The 18,947-nt window shown below is 36.2% G+C and overlaps 3 protein-coding genes across 12 annotated transcripts in view; 1 reads left to right on the top strand and 2 right to left on the bottom strand.

The window, feature by feature from the left end:
* Positions 1-18,947, top strand: part of LOC139949514 (uncharacterized) — a 266,216-nt gene that overhangs the window by 100,478 nt on the left and 146,791 nt on the right. The window lies entirely within an intron of this gene.
* LOC139950036 (uncharacterized) lies at positions 5,316-7,040 on the bottom strand. The gene is made up of 2 exons (XM_071948668.1): positions 6,174-7,040; positions 5,316-5,981 (listed from the first exon to the last, which is right to left on the bottom strand). Exons 1-2 carry the CDS (start codon positions 7,038-7,040, stop codon positions 5,316-5,318), a joined length of 1,533 nt encoding a protein of 510 aa, XP_071804769.1.
* Positions 11,179-17,049, bottom strand: LOC139949506 (uncharacterized). The gene is made up of 2 exons (XM_071947871.1): positions 16,827-17,049; positions 11,179-14,385 (listed from the first exon to the last, which is right to left on the bottom strand). The coding sequence occupies exon 2, from the start codon at positions 14,352-14,354 to the stop codon at positions 12,552-12,554; it is 1,803 nt and encodes a 600-aa protein (XP_071803972.1). The 5' UTR covers positions 14,355-14,385; positions 16,827-17,049; the 3' UTR covers positions 11,179-12,551.

The raw sequence follows: 18,947 nt of genomic DNA, 5'->3' as shown, positions 1-18,947 counted from the left end.
TAATGTTGGGCACAAGTTTGGAGCGTGATCTTTGGATTGTAATGATAGTATTTCCTTTGTTAATTAAGCCGAGTACAGCTAGACAGCAGTTTTGGAACAGTATAACCAAGCAAACCTAAATTTAACAAAAAGTACAGCTGCTTTGGACAGTGTAATGAATTTTGAGAAATGTTTCACTTCAAAGTACTGTAGGTTTGGTAAAATATATCTCTTTTTATCCCCCCAAAATGTTGAACGAATTGTCTCTGTGATGACTTTATTAATAATATGTGAATAATATTTAAAAGTATTCCTCAAGTCTATCCTCTTCTCGTAACTGTAAATGGTTCCAACTTCCTCAAATTCTACCCTGAGAGTTGCCCTTACACAAAGGAGTAATTATACAAACTGTTAATCCTGTTGAATGTTTGTTCTTGAGATTGGGTTTTCCAGTCAAAATGGCATTTAAAGGCATTGGACACTACTGTTAAATAACTCAAAATGATTGCTAGCATAAAACATTTCTTGATAAGGAGCATTGGAGAGCTGTTGATAGTATAAACATTTTAAGATGCTCCCTCTGAAGTAGGCCCTAACATAGTTTTTGAGAAAATAGTAATTTCTCACTAAAATATTTGAATTGAATTTGAGACCTGAGCAGCTGAGTTCTCGAATTCAAGCATCTGAAAGCACACACCTTGTGCGACAAGGGTGCTTTCTTCAATCTCTCACAACTTCAATGACCAATTGAGTTCAAATTTTCACAGGTTTGTTAATTCATACATATGTTGAGATACACCAAGTGAGAAGACTGGTCTTTGACAATTACCAAAGGTGTCCTGAGTGCCTTTAAGAATGAAAAACCTGTACGTGTCAGTACAGGGCAATGTATACTGTGCACTAGAGCTACTTGCTGTTATAGTCAAAGATCAGACAAACAACCATTTATAATGATCAATGGCCAGATTATCAGTTTATTGGAGTATGGCTGCTGATAATGAACTTGGACTTTAAATACAAAAACAGTTTGAAGTACATCTAGGTCTGTTATCAGGTACTGTAACAGTGAGTGATGGTAAATAGCTGTACTTTTTGAAATGCTGACATAATCAGATTTGTGTCTTCATTTTGCAATTAGATTTGTGTCTTCATATGCGAGCAAATTGAGGTGATTTATTTTTTTTGGGGGGGGGGTGGGGGAGGGACACACATAAATTTGAAAAACCTCGAAAAGCGAGCACTGAAAGAGTTAACTAAACAAAATTTTAGAAGTTATAAATTCACTAACAATATGACAATGATTTCAATAAAAACTTTATAGTATGTTTTATTGTAATTACTCGCTAAAGTATATGTCACTCCACTACCATAAACCATGAATTTTACTAAATAATGAAATAAGAAAAGAAGACCCATGCATTTATAAATTTATATTTACATTTGACATTAAAGATGCTATGTCAGATTTTTGGCAGATTTGACCAAAAGATTTTGATTTAAAATTCAATAGGTATTTTGATGGGGGTCCAGAAAGATACAGGCTTTCATTTGAGCCATTGCTCGAAAATGTCCGCCAATTATTAGTAGCAGTGAAATCAAGTGCTCAAAATTATTTTTTGTCGGGATCCTGACAATATATCACGTGACCAATTCTTATGTGTTTTTTAAGAAACGTTTAAAACTGTTGTCATGGTTCCTGATATTAAAAGTAAAAGTTAAACATTTTTTCGATGGAGCGGGTTATACTCTTTGAAATACAATTCACTCAAAAAATTCTATTTTTTAATGTTTGGGGGGCCCAAAATCTGACATAGCATTTTTAAACTAAAAACGACTTTGAAAAATCCAAAATAATAAAAACTGCAAATATAATCACAAAGGCTACATCTGTACATGTAAGACTTAAAGGAACTAGACACTGAGGTTAAATCAAAGACCACGATTCCCACTTTGTGATCCCGACATATGTATGAAATATTAAATCTCGGAAATATGGACTCAATTGGTCATTGAAGTTGCAAAAAAAAACAAAAAAAAACTAAAAAAACCTTGTTGCACAGATGCATGCTTTCAGATGTATGAAAAAGGCTTCAAACTTTTTAGAGAGACATAACCTTCTCAAAAACTATGTTACATATTCTTCATAAGAAGTCATTTATCACATTATGTTATGCTATCAACAGCTCTCCGTTGCTTGTTATGAAGAAATTGTGTATGCTAGTATATACTTTGAGTAATTGCTAAACTTGTCCAGTGCCTTTAAGAAACTATACATCAGTTTGACAACAATTAAGAACATCAAGTTTTGCTTTACAAATATGAATTTTTTTATTTTTTTTAAGATTACATTTGGATGGTTTAGCAAGACTATAGGTATGAATTTGTATATGTCAACACTTTGTGTTGTGTAAACATTGCTTCACTGTTTTGCCTGCATGTTGACAATCAGATACGAAAAGCTCATACACCTATATTCTGAACAGATACTGCTTTGATGATCTTAGTTGTAACTTTGCCCAGGATTAAAAACTTTTTTCCTGGTAATGTTTTTATGCGAGGCAAAATGTTGTTAATGTGCAGCATAACGAATAGCCTTTTTTTTTCATGCTTGCTTGGAACTTTCTTTACATGCGTCATGCATGGGGTCTGACGATAATCAGTTAGATAAAAAAACTACTCAAATGTAAAAAGAACAGACACAAATAATTTTTTGATCCATACTTTGGCCAAGGCCTGACACATATATCTATGATTGCAAAATAAATTGGAAAGAAAATGGTTATCATATCTTCAGTATCAAGTACATAATGCTTGCAAAATTTCTCTATTATTACACACAAATATACTTGTGTATGTCACTCTGTTACCATAAACAAGCAATTTAACTTGATACATAAAGTGAAATTGCTGGTGCATGGTAATGGAGTGAAATAAATAAAGAAAACCAATACATTTCATCACAAATGAACTGTTTTACATGTTTGTAGAAAAAAGCACCTATCTATTTTGTTAATACATACATTGCTTTTGCTCAATAATTATAAACGTAATTTAGGTCACTCAGTTACATTGTTTGCAACTGACTCATGGTTACAGAGTGATACCTCATTTTGTACACAGATCTGCACCTTTCTGCAGTTCAACATGGTTATTTACAATTATGTGTAGTGTACAACTCTGTGTGAATGCATTTTTTATAGAAAAGTTTTATCCTTTGAACATTCCTTTCACAAGTAGTGGTTGGGAAAATATATCATTAGGTCATGCAAACAATAGACCAATCAGAGCAAGAGGTTGTTATTTTTAGTGAGTTATTTCAATTCTGATGTGAATGTTGCCTGATGGTAGAAGGGTAGGAGATAAGTCACTGAAATGACATTAAAAGGATTGATATTCTAGAGACCAATAATCAATTACTCTTGTGTCACCTAGAGAGGTGAGATCTTAGACTCATCAGTTGTAGTTGTACATTAAACAGTTGTATACACATAGTAAATGTGTGTGTATACATGTACATTCACATGTTCATGATCTACACATAACTACATGGATGTATATGTGGTAAACTGATGTACAGTGTCCTTCTAGAAGAATCTGAAATCTTATACTCCACATTTCAATTTTGTTCTTCTTATTAGTTTGTTTGTTTGAATCAATTACTCTTACTATAACAAGCCATCTTGTTTTCTGACTGAATATGTAATGCAGTTTTAGTTAAGTTTGATTACACTTTACACTGGCATCCACATATACAAATAGATCAATTAAGATACAAATAGTTAAAATCTGTAGTCTGTAGAATCTGTAGTGAGAATGATTTAGAAAAGTAAAACACAATGTTGCCCAATATCATAATTTAACTTTGTTTGCTTTCACCAAGGTACACCCTTCATACCAATTTATTTAAATTTCATGTTTAACATCTTATAATATATCACTTCTTCATGACACATTATTTTGGGGTTTTGAAATAAATGCATTAGTGGATTCTAGGCTGGACATGTAGTCACTCAGTTTCTACCAAACACAACATTTTTTTTTGACACACTAAGATCAGTCAACCCCCTGTTGCCGCAATGCCGCATGTTTGAGTTGGACTAAAACGGCATTTTGATTTGACACACTACATGTACCAAAACCAATTCAGAACCATCAATTGAACTTTGGGGTAAATTTGGTGAAAACCATTACTAGGCCAAACTGCTTGAAATATACAATTTAATTTTTTTTCTGAAAAGCATCAACAATGTCTTTTTGCTCTCTTGTCAATACATTTTTTTACTTCCCTAGCCAAAAGATAATTTGTATTATTTAGTATTGATCAAAGTACTATTTGAACAATCTGCTCTCATGTTGGCCTGGGTGAATTATTCAAATATCCGGTTAATGGCGAGTAGGTTTTCCTATCCGTAACCGCGAATGCCTTTTTTTTCTTAACCGGATATCCGCATAGGGCTCGAATACCTATTTATTAACCGGATAGTTCTGTAATTACAACCAAGTAACCGGATATTCTTTTAGTATCTGAATATCCGCGGACGTCTGGCGACAACTGATGGGAATGTTTTGTCTGAATCCTCATGAAACTTCTATTAAGACAGCATAAAACAGCATAAATTAAGTATTTAACTATGCTCACCTCCGTGAAGAGTTAAAACTGACATTTCTGACGTAATTTGTTCAAAAATTACGAAAGTTTTCCTTCACGTAGAGTCAATCACAATCAAAAGAAAAAGCAAATCGCCATCTTTTAATTAAATCCGGTTATTTTTATGAATGAGCCGAGTAAGACTGTCTAAAACTAATATCAATCCGCCAATTTTTTTTACTTTTTATATTTTTTTAAATTTAAATAGCGCCCTCTAGCGGCGAAAATTACCGTTCGAATATCCGGTTAATTTCGGATAGTTGGCCAGCGGTATCCTAATATCAAAATTTCACTATTCGCCCAGCACTACTCTTTATGTTGATATTACTATTTTCAATAATGAAGTATTAGTTAAATCAAATAATCAGAATATCACAATCTATAATTTATATCATGTAATTTGGTTACAAAATATTTGTCTTCTGAGTAAGTTTTCTGCTGCATTGAACTCTTCATGCCATGAATGGCATTGCATTTTATTACAATCATTGCTGTCTTTACTAAGTAGTATTTGTTTTCATTTTCAAACCCATGCAGTGAAGTACAATAACATTTCATTTATGTTATTTGTCACAGAGTTGATGTAAATGAAATAATATTTTGACAGAAGATAATGATTTTTGTTTTACCCAAATGTTTATCTCAGATTGAATGTTATTGTGGTCCAGCATAATGTTTGTTGATGTCTTTACTCATGCTGATAGATTTGAACTGATTTGTCTGTAGCCACAACCAGATCACCAGCTGGTGTAATTGTGATACCATTGGGATAACCACAAGCCTTGATGATACATCCAATGTACTTGCCATCAGGACTGTAATGATGGATATCACCTGATGATGGGTATGTTGCTCTCCATACAGCAACATAGATGCTCCCATCCTTGTCGCAACACACACCACGAGGGAACCCAGACTGATTGATATCTACTGAGAATACCATTCCACCATTGTAGGTTACTGATACTAACTTATTGCCATCCCAGTTGGTGTAGATGAGTCTCAGTTTGTAGGTAGTCAGGTGATAACCAATCCCTGGAGCAGACAGTGTTTTGATGAGGGATCCATCTGGTTTGTGTAGAGAGATCTCTGCCTTGGTATAATTACCCACTGCTATGAGATTGATGTCATCCACTGCAATACATGATGGTTTTCTGCCTGGATTGAACTGATGGAGGAGCTGATAATTCCTGCTGAAGATATTGACTGTTTCATTTTCTAGAACAATGAGCTCATCATTCTCATTCACAGTCATACTGCTTGGTCTGGTAATACCTTGGATTAATAGTTCTTGTGGAATGACAGAGGAATGAGGATTGCTCTCTGCTGGTATTGTAATCAAGCTTTTATTGTTCTGATTTAGAGCAGCAATGTCACTATTAGAGTATGCAGCAACATGCCGCGCAGAAATGCCCATTCTTGATTGTTGTTTTATGTTCTTGTATTTATTAATGTTTGTTTTTAATGTCCATTTATCTTTCAGCATTAGTTTCCCTAGTGAGTTTTGGCCTTCTTTAAAGTCCATATAACTCAACCCATCCGGTACTTTTGTTGGTTTCTTCTCTCTGTACTCTTTGAGGTCTTGTAAGAGTTGTTCTATGTGATGAACAATCTTGATCTGTTGATCCATGAGTTGATTTACCTCATCCTGCTTGAGCTCTGCTGTGTTGATCTCTATGCTGTTAGTAGCTCGTGCAGTTTCCATTGTCTTGACTCTGTCTTTATAAATCTGTTCTGCCTCTTGCATCAGTGTCTGCTTTTCCTCTCTGATCTTGGCAGCCACCTTGGCAATCTCCTGATCAGCCCTCTTGGAGATTTTCTGTTTGGTTGCAGCAAACATAGAGTCTAGTTTCTTACGAGATGTGTCTATTTCTTGAATGGCAATGTTGAAGGTTGTGATACTCTGACTTATTTTTTCTAGAAGTTCTGACGCATGTTGTTTACTTTTGTCCGAAGCTTCATTCAGTTCTATTGCAGGGTGCTTGCTATGTTCTTTAGTAATGCAAGTTGTACATATCAGTTTCTTGCATGTTTCACAATACATGATAAGATCCTTGCCAGTATGCTTGCTACACTTGGAAACAAACTCCTGACTGGGTACTTGTTTTCCTTGCTGCTGTTTCAGTCGGGTTTCCTTTGTTTCAATAGCTTCTATCAATGAAAGGACTGTTAAGTTTGTTTTGAGATCATCAATACCATTTTCATTTATTAGAGTCTCCTGTGTACACACTGGACAAGGAAGCCTTGTAGTACTTGGACTATTCTTTCTGAGTTGTTGAAGGCATTCAAGACAAAATGAATGAGAACACTCCAGTAGTTTGGGTTGCTTGAAGCGTCCGCTGCAAATTGGACATTCAAGATGATCCTGACTTATCTGTTCTAGCACTGACTGAGTTGTTATGTTGGATGCCATTATGATTGGAAGGACTTGCTGGAACGTGAAACTGAAATAAAAGAGAAAATAGCTAATTAAGTTCAATGTATAATACCATCAGTGGAAGACTTGAGTACATGATCTTACTTGCCTTTAGTCATTAGTCAACACTTTATACAATCACTGATTATAAAATGAGACATGCTTGTCAAAAAATACTTCTCCTTTACTTTGTTCATTTACTTCTCATAAATTAACAAAGGTCAGACATTTTGTTTGCTATTTTTGTAAATTTACAAAGAGGCAAGCATATTTATTTACCTGTAATAACTCCTAATTATAACAATGTATCAAATTGGAACTTGTCTCAAATGTTGCCCCTTGACATCCATAACTTCTTATGCAATGGATGTAGTGGCATGAAATGTGTATTTTAAAATCTTGTCACTGATGACAGGCATAAAAGAATATAACTCTGAAGTATGACACTGACTCTGGATGAATGAACTAAATCAAAACAATATTACAAATTGTATACATCTAATCTTATCCTTCCCCTAAAGATTGGTGAAGTAGTTCTTAAAGTAGCAAATACTTTGTGGCTGAGACGTACTATCAACTAATTTGTGTGACTCTACCAGTACAAACAAATGTGTTGGGTGTGTGCCAAATGTTCACACGTCTGGCAGGGTGTGAGATTTTCAAGACGAATAGTGCAATCAATGATTGCAATGTTTTTATTATTACATTAAATATTTTGGGTAAAAAGTGAGACAAGACGGTAGGGATTTATAAATACATACAGGCATCGTTTAGTACCACTTTGAATACTATCCTAATGTGGCTTATAGGTTAAAGGAACACGTTGCCTTGGATCGGACGAGTTGGTCAAAACAAAAGCGTTTGTAACCGTTTTTTATAAAATGCATATGGTTGGAAAGATGTTTTAAAAGTAGAATACAATGATCCACACAAGTTTGCCTCGAAATTGCGTGGTTTTCCTTCTACTGTGCGAACTAACATGGTCGGCCATTTATGGGAGTCAAAATTTTGACCCCCATAAATGGCCGACGTGTTAGTCGACGAGGTAAAAGGAAAACCACGCAATTTCGAGGCATGTTTGTGTGGATCATTGTATTCTACTTTTTCAACATCTTTCTACCCATATGCATTTTATAAAAAACGGTTACAAACGCATTTCAAAGACCAACTCGACCGATCCAAGGCAACGTGTTCCTTTAACATCCACACTCTTCTTTGCTGCTTTTCTGATTATGGTGTTCTGAGCCATATACACCTTGCAGCTTATACAGTGTATGCCAAAAGACTGGATTTGTAAATTATTCCTCAAAAAAATCATTACTGATTACCTTTGACTAATCTTAATCAACTGACTTGAATTGTGGCAGAAGAAGATGGCTTGAAACACAGCATCCAATCTGTTAGATGAGTAGGATATTCAAGCAATGATCCGTTGGACTATTACACAGTGACACTCCCTACCTGGTACTGGTATAAGTCTGACTGTGAACATTGCAAATGTGGAAATACCAAATTATATATTTAAGTCTTTGTGTTGTGTGAATGAAGTATAGTATGCATGGATAACTTTGATTCAGCTTTTCAGATTCAAAGTAGGCACGGTATTCTTATGATAAATATCAATATTGTACTGTTGTGTTCAGGTCACTAAGGTCTTACATGTATTTACACTGGCTGGTTCTATGCTTATAAAATGAGTGGGTGTATGGGGCTTGGGTTTGTTATTGTAGGATCACCTCATTGGCCGTACATTGCGCATTGTGTGTAGGTTCTGTCCCAACTTTAGAATTATCCCAACTATGCTGGGACTGGTCCAACTTGAGTTATGACGGGTGCATTGTAAACAGTTTCTTACAAACAAACGGGCAAACCCAGTTATACTCAAGTTGGGACTAGAGTCCCAACTATAGTTGGGTTGATTCTAGAGTTGGGACGGGACCAATGTACTTTGTTTTTACTACCAGTACTACTATATTGTGAGCCTGGAGCATCAACTCAATGTTGGCTTGTAACTTATGCAAAACTAATTCTAATTTCACAAAGTGCATATATGTTTGTCTAGACAAAATAAATGGACAAACAAGGAAGGTGTTTGGGACACAACAAGTTTGAATCATAAAAAATATTTATTATATCGTTGAGGTACCCGCTGTCAAAGCATAGGACTCGACCTGCCTCTAGCTACCGGGCAATCTCAGTGGTCTAGCTGGTAAGACACTGCTCTAGAATTGCAAGGGTCGCAGGTTCGAATCCCACACGAGTAGTATGCCATCTGATATTTGTTCACAAAACTCACAGGCAGTACTGAGTGTACAGTGCTAACAACCATCGGTGTATGGGTAAAAAAAAAAATGAATTATCTTCATCCCTGATGCAAATTATAAGTTTGAATCATATTGAAAGTCAATTGAGATGGGCTAGTATGTTTTCCTTATTCTAGAGTAGATCTGAACTACTAGGCCAATGACCTCACCCAGCGACAAGGAGCAAGTTTGAATCATATTAAAATGCTAAGGCAATTGAGATTAGCAAGTCTATTTTCCTCATTCTGGAGTACATGTAGATCTTAACTGCAAGGCCTATGGGCTAACCCGGTGACAAGGAGCAAGTTTGAATAGTATTGAAATACTGAGACATTTGATCTGGTAGTCCACCTTCCTCATTCTAGAGTAGATCTTAACTGCTAGGCCAATGAGCTCACCCAGTGATAAGGAGCATGTTTGAATCATATTGAAATACTGAGGCAGTTGAGATGGTAGTCCACCTTCCTCATTCTAGAGTAGATCTTAACTGCTAGGCCAATGAGCTCACCCAGTGACAAGGAGCAAGTTTGAATCATATTGAAATACTGAGGCAGTTGAGATGGTAGTCCACCTTCCTCATTCTAGAGTAGATCTTAACTGCTAGGCCAATGAGCTCACCCAGTGATAAGGAGCAAGTTTGAATAGTATTGAAATACTGAGGCATTTGATCTGGTAGTCCACCTTCCTCATTCTAGAGTAGATCTTAACTGCTAGGCCAATGAGCTCACCCAGTGATAAGGAGCAAGTTTGAATCGTATTGAAATACTGAGGCAGTTGAGATGGTAGTCCACCTTCCTCATTCTAGAGTAGATCTTAACTGCTAGGCCAATGAGCTCACCCAGTGACAAGGAGCAAGTTTGAATCATATTGAAATACTGAGGCAGTTGAGATGGTAGTCCACCTTCCTCATTCTAGAGTAGATCTTAACTGCTAGGCCAATGAGCTCACCCAGTGACAAGGAGCAGGTTTAAATCATATTGAAATACTGAGGCATTTGAGATGGTAGTTAGGCCTGGGCGAATTATTTGAATATCCGGTTAATGGCGAATAGGTTTTCCTATCCGTAACCGCGAATGCCTTTTTTTTCTTAACCGGATATCCGCATAGGGCGCGAATACCTATTTACAAACCGGATAATTCTGTAATTACAACCGAGTAACCGGATATTCTTTAATACCCGAATATCCGCGGACGTCGGGCGACAACTGATATGAATGTTTTGTCTGAATCCTTATGAAACTTCTATTAAGACAGCATAAAACAGCATATATTAAGTATTTAACTATGCTCACCTCCGTGAAGAGTTAAAACAATGACATTTCTGACGTAATTTGTTCAAAGATTACAAAAGTTTTCCTTCACGTAGAGTCAATCACGATCAAAAGAAAAAGCAAATCGCCATCTTTAAATTAGAGCCGGTCATTTTTATGAATGAACCGAGTGACACTGTCTAAAACTAATATCAATCCGCCCAAAAAGATCTCATTCACAAACGAACAGCGCCCTCTAGCGGCAAAAAGAATTATTTAAAAAAAAATATTTTTTTTTTTTTTAAACAGCGCCCTCTAGCGGCGAAAAAACTATTCGAATATCCGGTTAATTTCGGATAGTTGGCCAGCGGTATCCGAATAACAAAATTTCACTATTCGCCCAGCACTAATGGTAGTCCACTTTCCTCATTCTAGAGTAGATCTTAACCACTACATGTAGACTAATGAGCTCATCCAGTGACAAGGAGCGATTAAACAAAACAGTGATTTGTATTATAATATTTATTTCAATGTTTACTCTTTGTTTGTTATAACTTGGAATGATAGCATACAAATTAAGAATTACTTTAAATTTGGAAAAGCAAAAATAGGAAACCAACTATTGACTAGTTCTTGTTTCTTTAACCAAAGATTGTGTGCCATGTACCTGTTCAGGAAAAACATAAAAATTGTTACAAACTAAATAAGACTTCATGAAATGTGGTGTAGTCCAAACAAGTATTAATAAAGAGTAGCAACAGAGATTCTCTAGCTTAGGCAAAAATCTTGATCCGAAACTGCAATAACATGCAGTTTGGTTAAGGCTGATGTGACTAACAAAAGTAACAAGAGTCATATGCATGTGATGACTTTCTCCAGGGTTGCACTCAACACTAAATATTTTACCTGTTACAAAGTTGACATCAAATTAAAGCTGCAAAGCTATATTGCCCGGACATAAGAGTAACTATAAATATAAATATGAATAGTAAGCTTGCGGGTACCACCATGAGTAAAATCTCTTTGAATGAAGAATGTTTCTCCTGAAGACGAGCAGAGTATAGTGTTTGAAACGTATAGAAACCAAACCAACTCTTTTCAGAGCCACCACTCCTTTAAAAGAGATTTTAGTCATGGTTGTACCCACAAGTTTACTTTTCATATATTTATAGTTACTCTTATTCTCCACACCATGCAAAGCTTCAACCACCATTGCCCGGACATGTATTCCAAAGTAAAAAGTGTTCAATATAATTTCCATATAAATCTATGGTTACTGGAGATAAATTGGTAATAATTTCCTTTGGAAAAGGCGCTCTATAAATATGGTTATTATTATTTTTATTATTATTAACAACAACTAAGTCAATTAGGTCACTGTGTTACTCTTTTGGTAACAAAGTCACTGTTTCGTTGATAATTTTGTAGAGACATTTTGTTGAAAACTACAATGTGCTTTTTTTCTGCAGTTACAGTGAATGTATAGTCTACAATTATTTGTAATTGCATGTATTAGATTAAAAATTGAATCTCTTGAACATTCCATTTGATCCAATTTAAATATGTAGATATTTACAAGAAGACTTCAATCAAACCTGTGAACATTTCATTTAAATGAGTGTTCCTGTTTATGAGATCCATGTAACCTTTGAACATTTCATTTCAATGAGTGTTCCTGTTTATGAGATCCATGTAACCTTTGAACATTTCATTTCAATGAGTGTTCCTGTTTATGAGATCCATGTAACCTGTGAACATTTCATTTCAATGAGTGTTCGTGTTTATGAGATCGTGTAACCTGTGAAGATTTCATTTCAATGAGTGTTCCTGTTTATGAGATCCATGTTTGATGTTTGTGATATGATATTTTAGTCAAGAAATTAATTTTGGTGTTGCCGAAATGTTTATCTCAGCTCGAATGTTATTGTGGTCCAGCATAATGTTTGTTGATGTCTTTACTCATGCTGATAGATTTGAATTGAATTGTCTGTAGCCACAACCAGATCACCAGTTGGTGTGAATGTGAGACCATAGGGATAAACACAAGCCTTGATGATACGTCCAATGTACTTGCCATCAGGCCTGTAATGATGGATATCACCATATGATGAACCTTGTTCTCTCCACACAGCAACATAGATGCTTCCATGCTTGTCACAACACACACCCTGAGGCCACCCAGAGTGCTCGATATCTACTGAGAATACCATTTCACCATTGTAGGTTACCGATACCAACTTACTGGCATCCATGTAGTTCGTGTAGATGAGTCTCTGTTTGTGGGTAGTTAAGTAATAACCAATCCCTGGAGCAGACAGTGTTCTGATGAGAGATCCATCTGGTTTGTGTAGAGAGATCTTTTCCTCGTATCGATAACCCACTGCTATGAGATTGATGTCATCCACTGCAATACATGATGGTTCACTGCCTGGATTGAACTGATGGAGGAGCTGATAATTCCTGCTGAAGAACTTGACTGGTTCTTTATCTAGAACAATGAGCTCATCATTCTTATTCACAGCCATACTGCTTGGTTCGGTAATACCTTTGATTGTTAGTTCTTTTGAGACAACATAGGATTGAGGGTTGCTCACTGCTGACATTGTAATCAAGCTGGTATTATCCCAAAGTGCCGCAACAATATCACCATTAGAGTATGCAGCAACATCCCCTGCACTAATCTTTACCATCTGTTGTTTCATGTTCTTGTATTTATTTATTATTGTTTTTAATGTCCATTTATCTTGTTTGAAGTGTTTCATGGATCGAAATGTTCGCTTTCTAGCCTGAGCAGAAGTTGCTGATTTTACTTGTTGTTCATCCTTCAGCACCAGTCTCCCTAGTGATTGCTGACCTTCTTTAAAGTCCATGTAAGTCAACCCATCCGGTACTTTTGTTGGTTTCTTCTCTCTGTATTCTTTGAGGTTTTGTATTAGTTGTTCTATGTGATGTACAATCTTGTTCTGTTGATCCATGAGTTGATTTACCTCATCCTGCTTGTGCTTTGCTTTGTTCATCTCTTTGCTGTTTGTAGCTCGTGCAGTTTGCATTGTCTTGACTCTGTCTTTATAAATCTGTTCTGCCTGTTGCATCAGTTTCTGCTTCTCCTCTCTGATCCTGGCAGCCACTTTGGCAAACTCCTTATCAGCCGTCTCTGAGATTTTCTGTTTGGTTGCAGCAAACATAGAGTCTAGTGTCTTCCGAGATGTGTCTATTTCTTGAATGGCAATGTTGAAGGTTGTTATACTCTGTCTTACTTCTGCTAGAAGTTCTGTGGCATGTTGTTTACTTTTGTCCGAAGCTTCAGTGAGTTCTATTACAGAGTGCGTTCTGTGGTCTTTAGCAATGCAAGTTGTACATATCAGTTTCTTGCATGTTTCACAATACATAATATGATCCTTGCCAGTATGCTTGCTACACTTGGAAACAAACTCCTGACTGGGTACTTGTTTTTCTTGCTGCTGTTTCAGTTGGGTTTCTTGTGTTTCCATAGCTTCTATCAATGAAAGGGCTGTTAAGTTTGTTTTGAGACCATGAATGCCATTCTCATTTATTAGAGTTTCTTGTCTACACACTGGACATGAAAGCCTTGTTGTACTTGGACTATTCTGTCTGAGTTGTTGAAGGCATTCAAGACAAAACGAATGAGAACACTCCAGTAGTTTGGGTTGCTTGAAGGGCCCACTGCAAATTGGACATTCAAGATGATCTCGACTTATCGTTTCTAGCACTGACTGAGCTGTTATATTGGATGCCATTATGATTGGAAGTAATTGCTGAAACGTGAAACTGTGAATTAAAAGAGAAAAAAAAACTAAGTAAGTTCAATGTATAATACTATCAGTGGAAGACATGATCTTACTTGCCTTAAGTTGTTAGTCAACACTTAATACAATCACTGACTACAAAATGAGACATGCCTGTCAGAAATTTTGTTTCTGTTTCTTTGTTTATTTACTTCTCATAAGTTTAACAAAGGTATCTTCACTTTGTTTAGTTTTACAAAGAGGCAATTTAAGCATATTTGTTTACTTGTACATGCCTTACTGTGTAGAGGCCTTTTTGCGTACAGGTGACCTCAATCCTGCAATATCATTCTATCCTATGTCACTCTATTCCTAATGGTTTAGACTTGGATAAGATTGTGGTGTCATGCTAGTGGGGCTGATAGGGATTCAGGGGAATGGTGTCTTTGATGATCCAAAAATAGAAAGTGGCGCAGAGGTTTTGTCATGAATTAGAATAAAAAGCAATTTTTGAATGTTCAAACTAGCTGCCATTGATTGTTATACATTTCCTGTTTTGAAAGACAAATATGTGTTAGTTTTTTTTTTACAGTAAAATCTCGCATGACACGCTCTGTGTGCCACATTCTATCAAAGGCACAATTCCATCACCATTCTGCCATACGTACTTTGCCTGAACCAGTGTTGAGTGATAATTGATTGTGATTTTGGACAACCCCTTAGTCTTTCTGAATCCGTTACACACACTAACACAAATCATCGTTATTTAATGTATGGATATATTGAAGACAGTGTTGGTTTGTACACTAGCTTTAATTAAATTTAAACTGTGAGTATTAAACTCCGAGTAGAAAAATCTACTAGAAAAATCAATTACACTAGCTGAATTAACTACTGTTTTTTAAAGCATAGTGTGTAAAAACTCTGTTTCTGTGCCACACAGACACGCACCAATGGTAACTTGCAAACTGGAAGTTGATTTCAAGCTCAATATTCAGGATACAATACACCCACATAGACATACAACAATGGCGCATGTAGCTATGTGTGTATAATAATGTAGGCCAATCATGTACAAGTTGGATATTTAGTACACGGTTCGGTTATTTCTTTGTATGCTGTACCTAGCTGTTGGTTGTCTCTTTGTACGAGTCAACCAGTCTAAAGTACTCATTTTGTGACTCTAGGAGGAAATCAAAGTTTGAAGTGAAATGAAAGTTAAAGTTTTAAAGTTTATATTTTTGAGTTCAACATTACAATAGACATGCACATTGCACAGTCAAACTAAAAGACTGAACCTAACGCTTGTTTCACTTTCTCCTAAGTAATGAGTTGAATGAGAAACCTTGAAAGTTCTTCAGTCATTTCCACGAGCGATGGACATTCCTTCTTATAATGATGTATCAACTTGGAACTTTGGCCACTTACAGGCAGATTGATAAGAAAGAATGAGTCTCAGAAGTATGACACTGGTGCCTGTTGAATGAGCTAAAACAGCTTTTGCATAACATCTTCTTGTATAAAATCTTGCCCCTGACACTGACAGGCAGATTCATATAAAATAATAAAACTCATCATGAAAGCATTGAGTGTCAATAAGTTCTCTTTCAACTGATGTATCAACATGAAACTTGTATCAAATCTTGCCACTGACATAGTGACAGGCAGACTCATATAAAATAATAAAACTCATCATTACAGCATTAAAGTTCTCTTTGAAATGATGTATGGACATGAAACTCGATCAAATTGTGCCACAAATGTGTATGAAAGAGTAAAACTCATAAATTAAGACAATGGTTCTGGTTGAATGAGCTAAAGCAATAGAACAAGTGCAACTTGCATACATTTATAATTATCCTATCACCAAGAGGGGGAAAGTATAGTTCATGTATCGTTAATTATTATCTGGCTGAGTACATTTCTAAGATTTGTGACTCTCTGTACAAACAAACTGCAATCACATGATGTATACAATGTATTAGGTGTATGAATTTAATCATTTGTTCCTCGTCTATGTGTTTCTCTACTTAATCTACCCATGGAGGTAGAATTAGAACAATTCAACCTCCATGGTCTACCCTACTGTACAAGACTGTAGGGATTCATACACACATCATCATTGGTACTGTTCAGTATCACTTTGAATGCTGCCCTCATGCGGCAAATACATTGACACCATAACTTTGCTGTGCTGACATATCAGCTTATTATGCCACAGATTCGGCTCTCTGCAATTCATGTGTCTACTAAAACAAACTCATTATCCTTAAACAAAATCTGAAAAAAATCAACTCTGATAATAATAAGCTGAAAATAAGAGTAAACTGTTGGGTAATGTACTAATCCTCTTTTGAGGTAGTGTTGGCTCTGAAAAGCCCTAGTTTGGTCTTGACTTTTCAAACAGTTCACTCTGCTAGTCTAGAGCAAAGAACATCACTTTAACTCGAACCCTGATTCTGACTAATCTTATAATCAACTTACTTGAATTGTGGCAGAAGAAGATGGTTACAAACACAGCATCCAATCTGTTAGAGTAGGATATTCAAGCAATGATCCGTTGGACTATTACACAGTGACACTCCCTACCTGGTACTGGTATAAGTCTGACTGTGAACATTGCAAAATGTGGAAATACCAAATTCTATATTTAAGTCTTTGTGTTGTGTGAATGAAGTGTAGTATGCATGGATAACTTTGAGTCAGCTTTTCAGATTCAAACTAGGCAGGGTATTCTTATGATAAATATCAATATTGTACTGTTGTGTTCAGGTCACTAAGGTCTTACATGTATTTACACTGGCTGGTTCTATGCTTATAAAATGAGTGGGTGTATGGGGTTTGGGTTTGTTATTGTAGGATCACCTCGTTGGCCGTACATTGCGCATTTTGTGTAGGTTCTGTCCCAACTTAAGAATCATTCCAACTATAGTTGGGACTGGTCCAACTTGTGTTATGCCGGGTGCATTGTGCACAGTTTCTTGCACACAATCAGGCAAACCCAGTTATACTCAAGTTGGGACTAAAGTCCACACTATTGTTGGGTTGATTCTAGAGTTGGGACTGGTCCAACTTGTGTTATGCCGGTTGCATTGTGCACAGTTTCTTACACACAATCAGGCAAACCTAGTTATACTCAAGTTGGGACTGTCCCAACTATAGTTGGGTTGATTCTAGAGTTGGGACGGGACCAATGTACTTTGTTTTTACTACCAGTACTACGATATTGTGAGCCTGGAGCATTAATTCAATGCTCGTGATTAGACCTTGTACCTAATGCCAAACTAATTCGTATTTCACAAAGTGCATACATGTTTGTCTAGACAAAATTAATGGACAAACAAGGAAGGTGTTTGGGACACAAGTTTGAATCGTAACAAATATTTATTATATCGTTGCAGTACCAGCTGCCAATGCATAGGACTCGACCTGCCTCTAGCTACCGGGCAATCTCAGTGGTCTAGCTGGTAAGACACTGCTCTAGAATTGCAAGGGTCGCAGGTTCGAATCCCACACGAGTAGTATGCCATCGGATATTTGTTCACAAAACTCACAGGCAGTACCGAGTATACAGTGCTAACAACCATCGGTGTATGGGTAAACAAAAAAAATGAATTATTTTCATCCCTGATGCAAATTATAAGTTTGAATCATATTGAAAGTCGATTGAGATGGGCTAGTACGTTTTCCTTATTCTTGAGTAGATCGTATTCAAATACTGAGGCTGTTGAGATGGTAGTCCACCTTCCTCATTCTAGAGTAGATTTTTTACACTACATGTGGGCTAAGGAGCTCACCCAGTGACAAGGAGCGATCAAACAAAACAGTGATTTTTATTAAAGAATTTATTTTGAATGTTTACTCTTGTTTGTTATAACTTGGAATGATAGCATACAAATTAAGAATTACTTTAAATTTGGAAAAGCAAAAAAAGGAAACCAACTAATGACTAGTTCTTGTTATTTGAACCATAGATTGTGTGCCATGTACATATTAAGAAAACAAAACAAATGGAAGAAAAACATATACAAACTAAATAAGAGTACGTGAAATGCATTATAGTCCAAAAAGCTATTAAGGGCACTTACTTTAGTAACAAGCAATGGAGAGCTATTGATATTACATGTACATGTATAAAACATTGTGAGAATTGACTCCCTCTGAAGCAATGTAGTTTTTGAGAGAGAGGTAATTTCTCACTACAATAATAAAAGACTCCCACCCCGGCCTTTTATTCCTTTCTGAAAGCACCCTATTTTGAAGAGCAAGGGTGTTTTTCTTTCATCTTGTTCTTGCAATTTCAATGACCAAATGGGTACAATTTTTCCAGGCTCGTTATTTTGAGAATACTGGTCTTTGACAATTACATAATGTGTTCAGTGCCTTTACAGAGTAGCAACAGAGATTCTCTAGCTTTAGGCAAAAAATCTTGATCCGCAATTAATTTTAGAGAACACCAGAGTGATGAAATGAAACGTGGAATAAATCATCGTAAACAAACAAACAAACTGCCAAAACATGCAGTTTGGTTAAGGCTGCTGTGACTAACAACAGTAACAAGAGTCACATGCTTGGGATGACTTTCTCCAGGGTTACACTCAACAC

This window comes from Asterias amurensis, chromosome 17 (genome assembly GCF_032118995.1).
Source record: "Asterias amurensis chromosome 17, ASM3211899v1".
NCBI classification, from domain to species: domain Eukaryota; kingdom Metazoa; phylum Echinodermata; class Asteroidea; order Forcipulatida; family Asteriidae; genus Asterias; species Asterias amurensis.
This window is presented reverse-complemented; position numbering and strand designations above follow the sequence as displayed.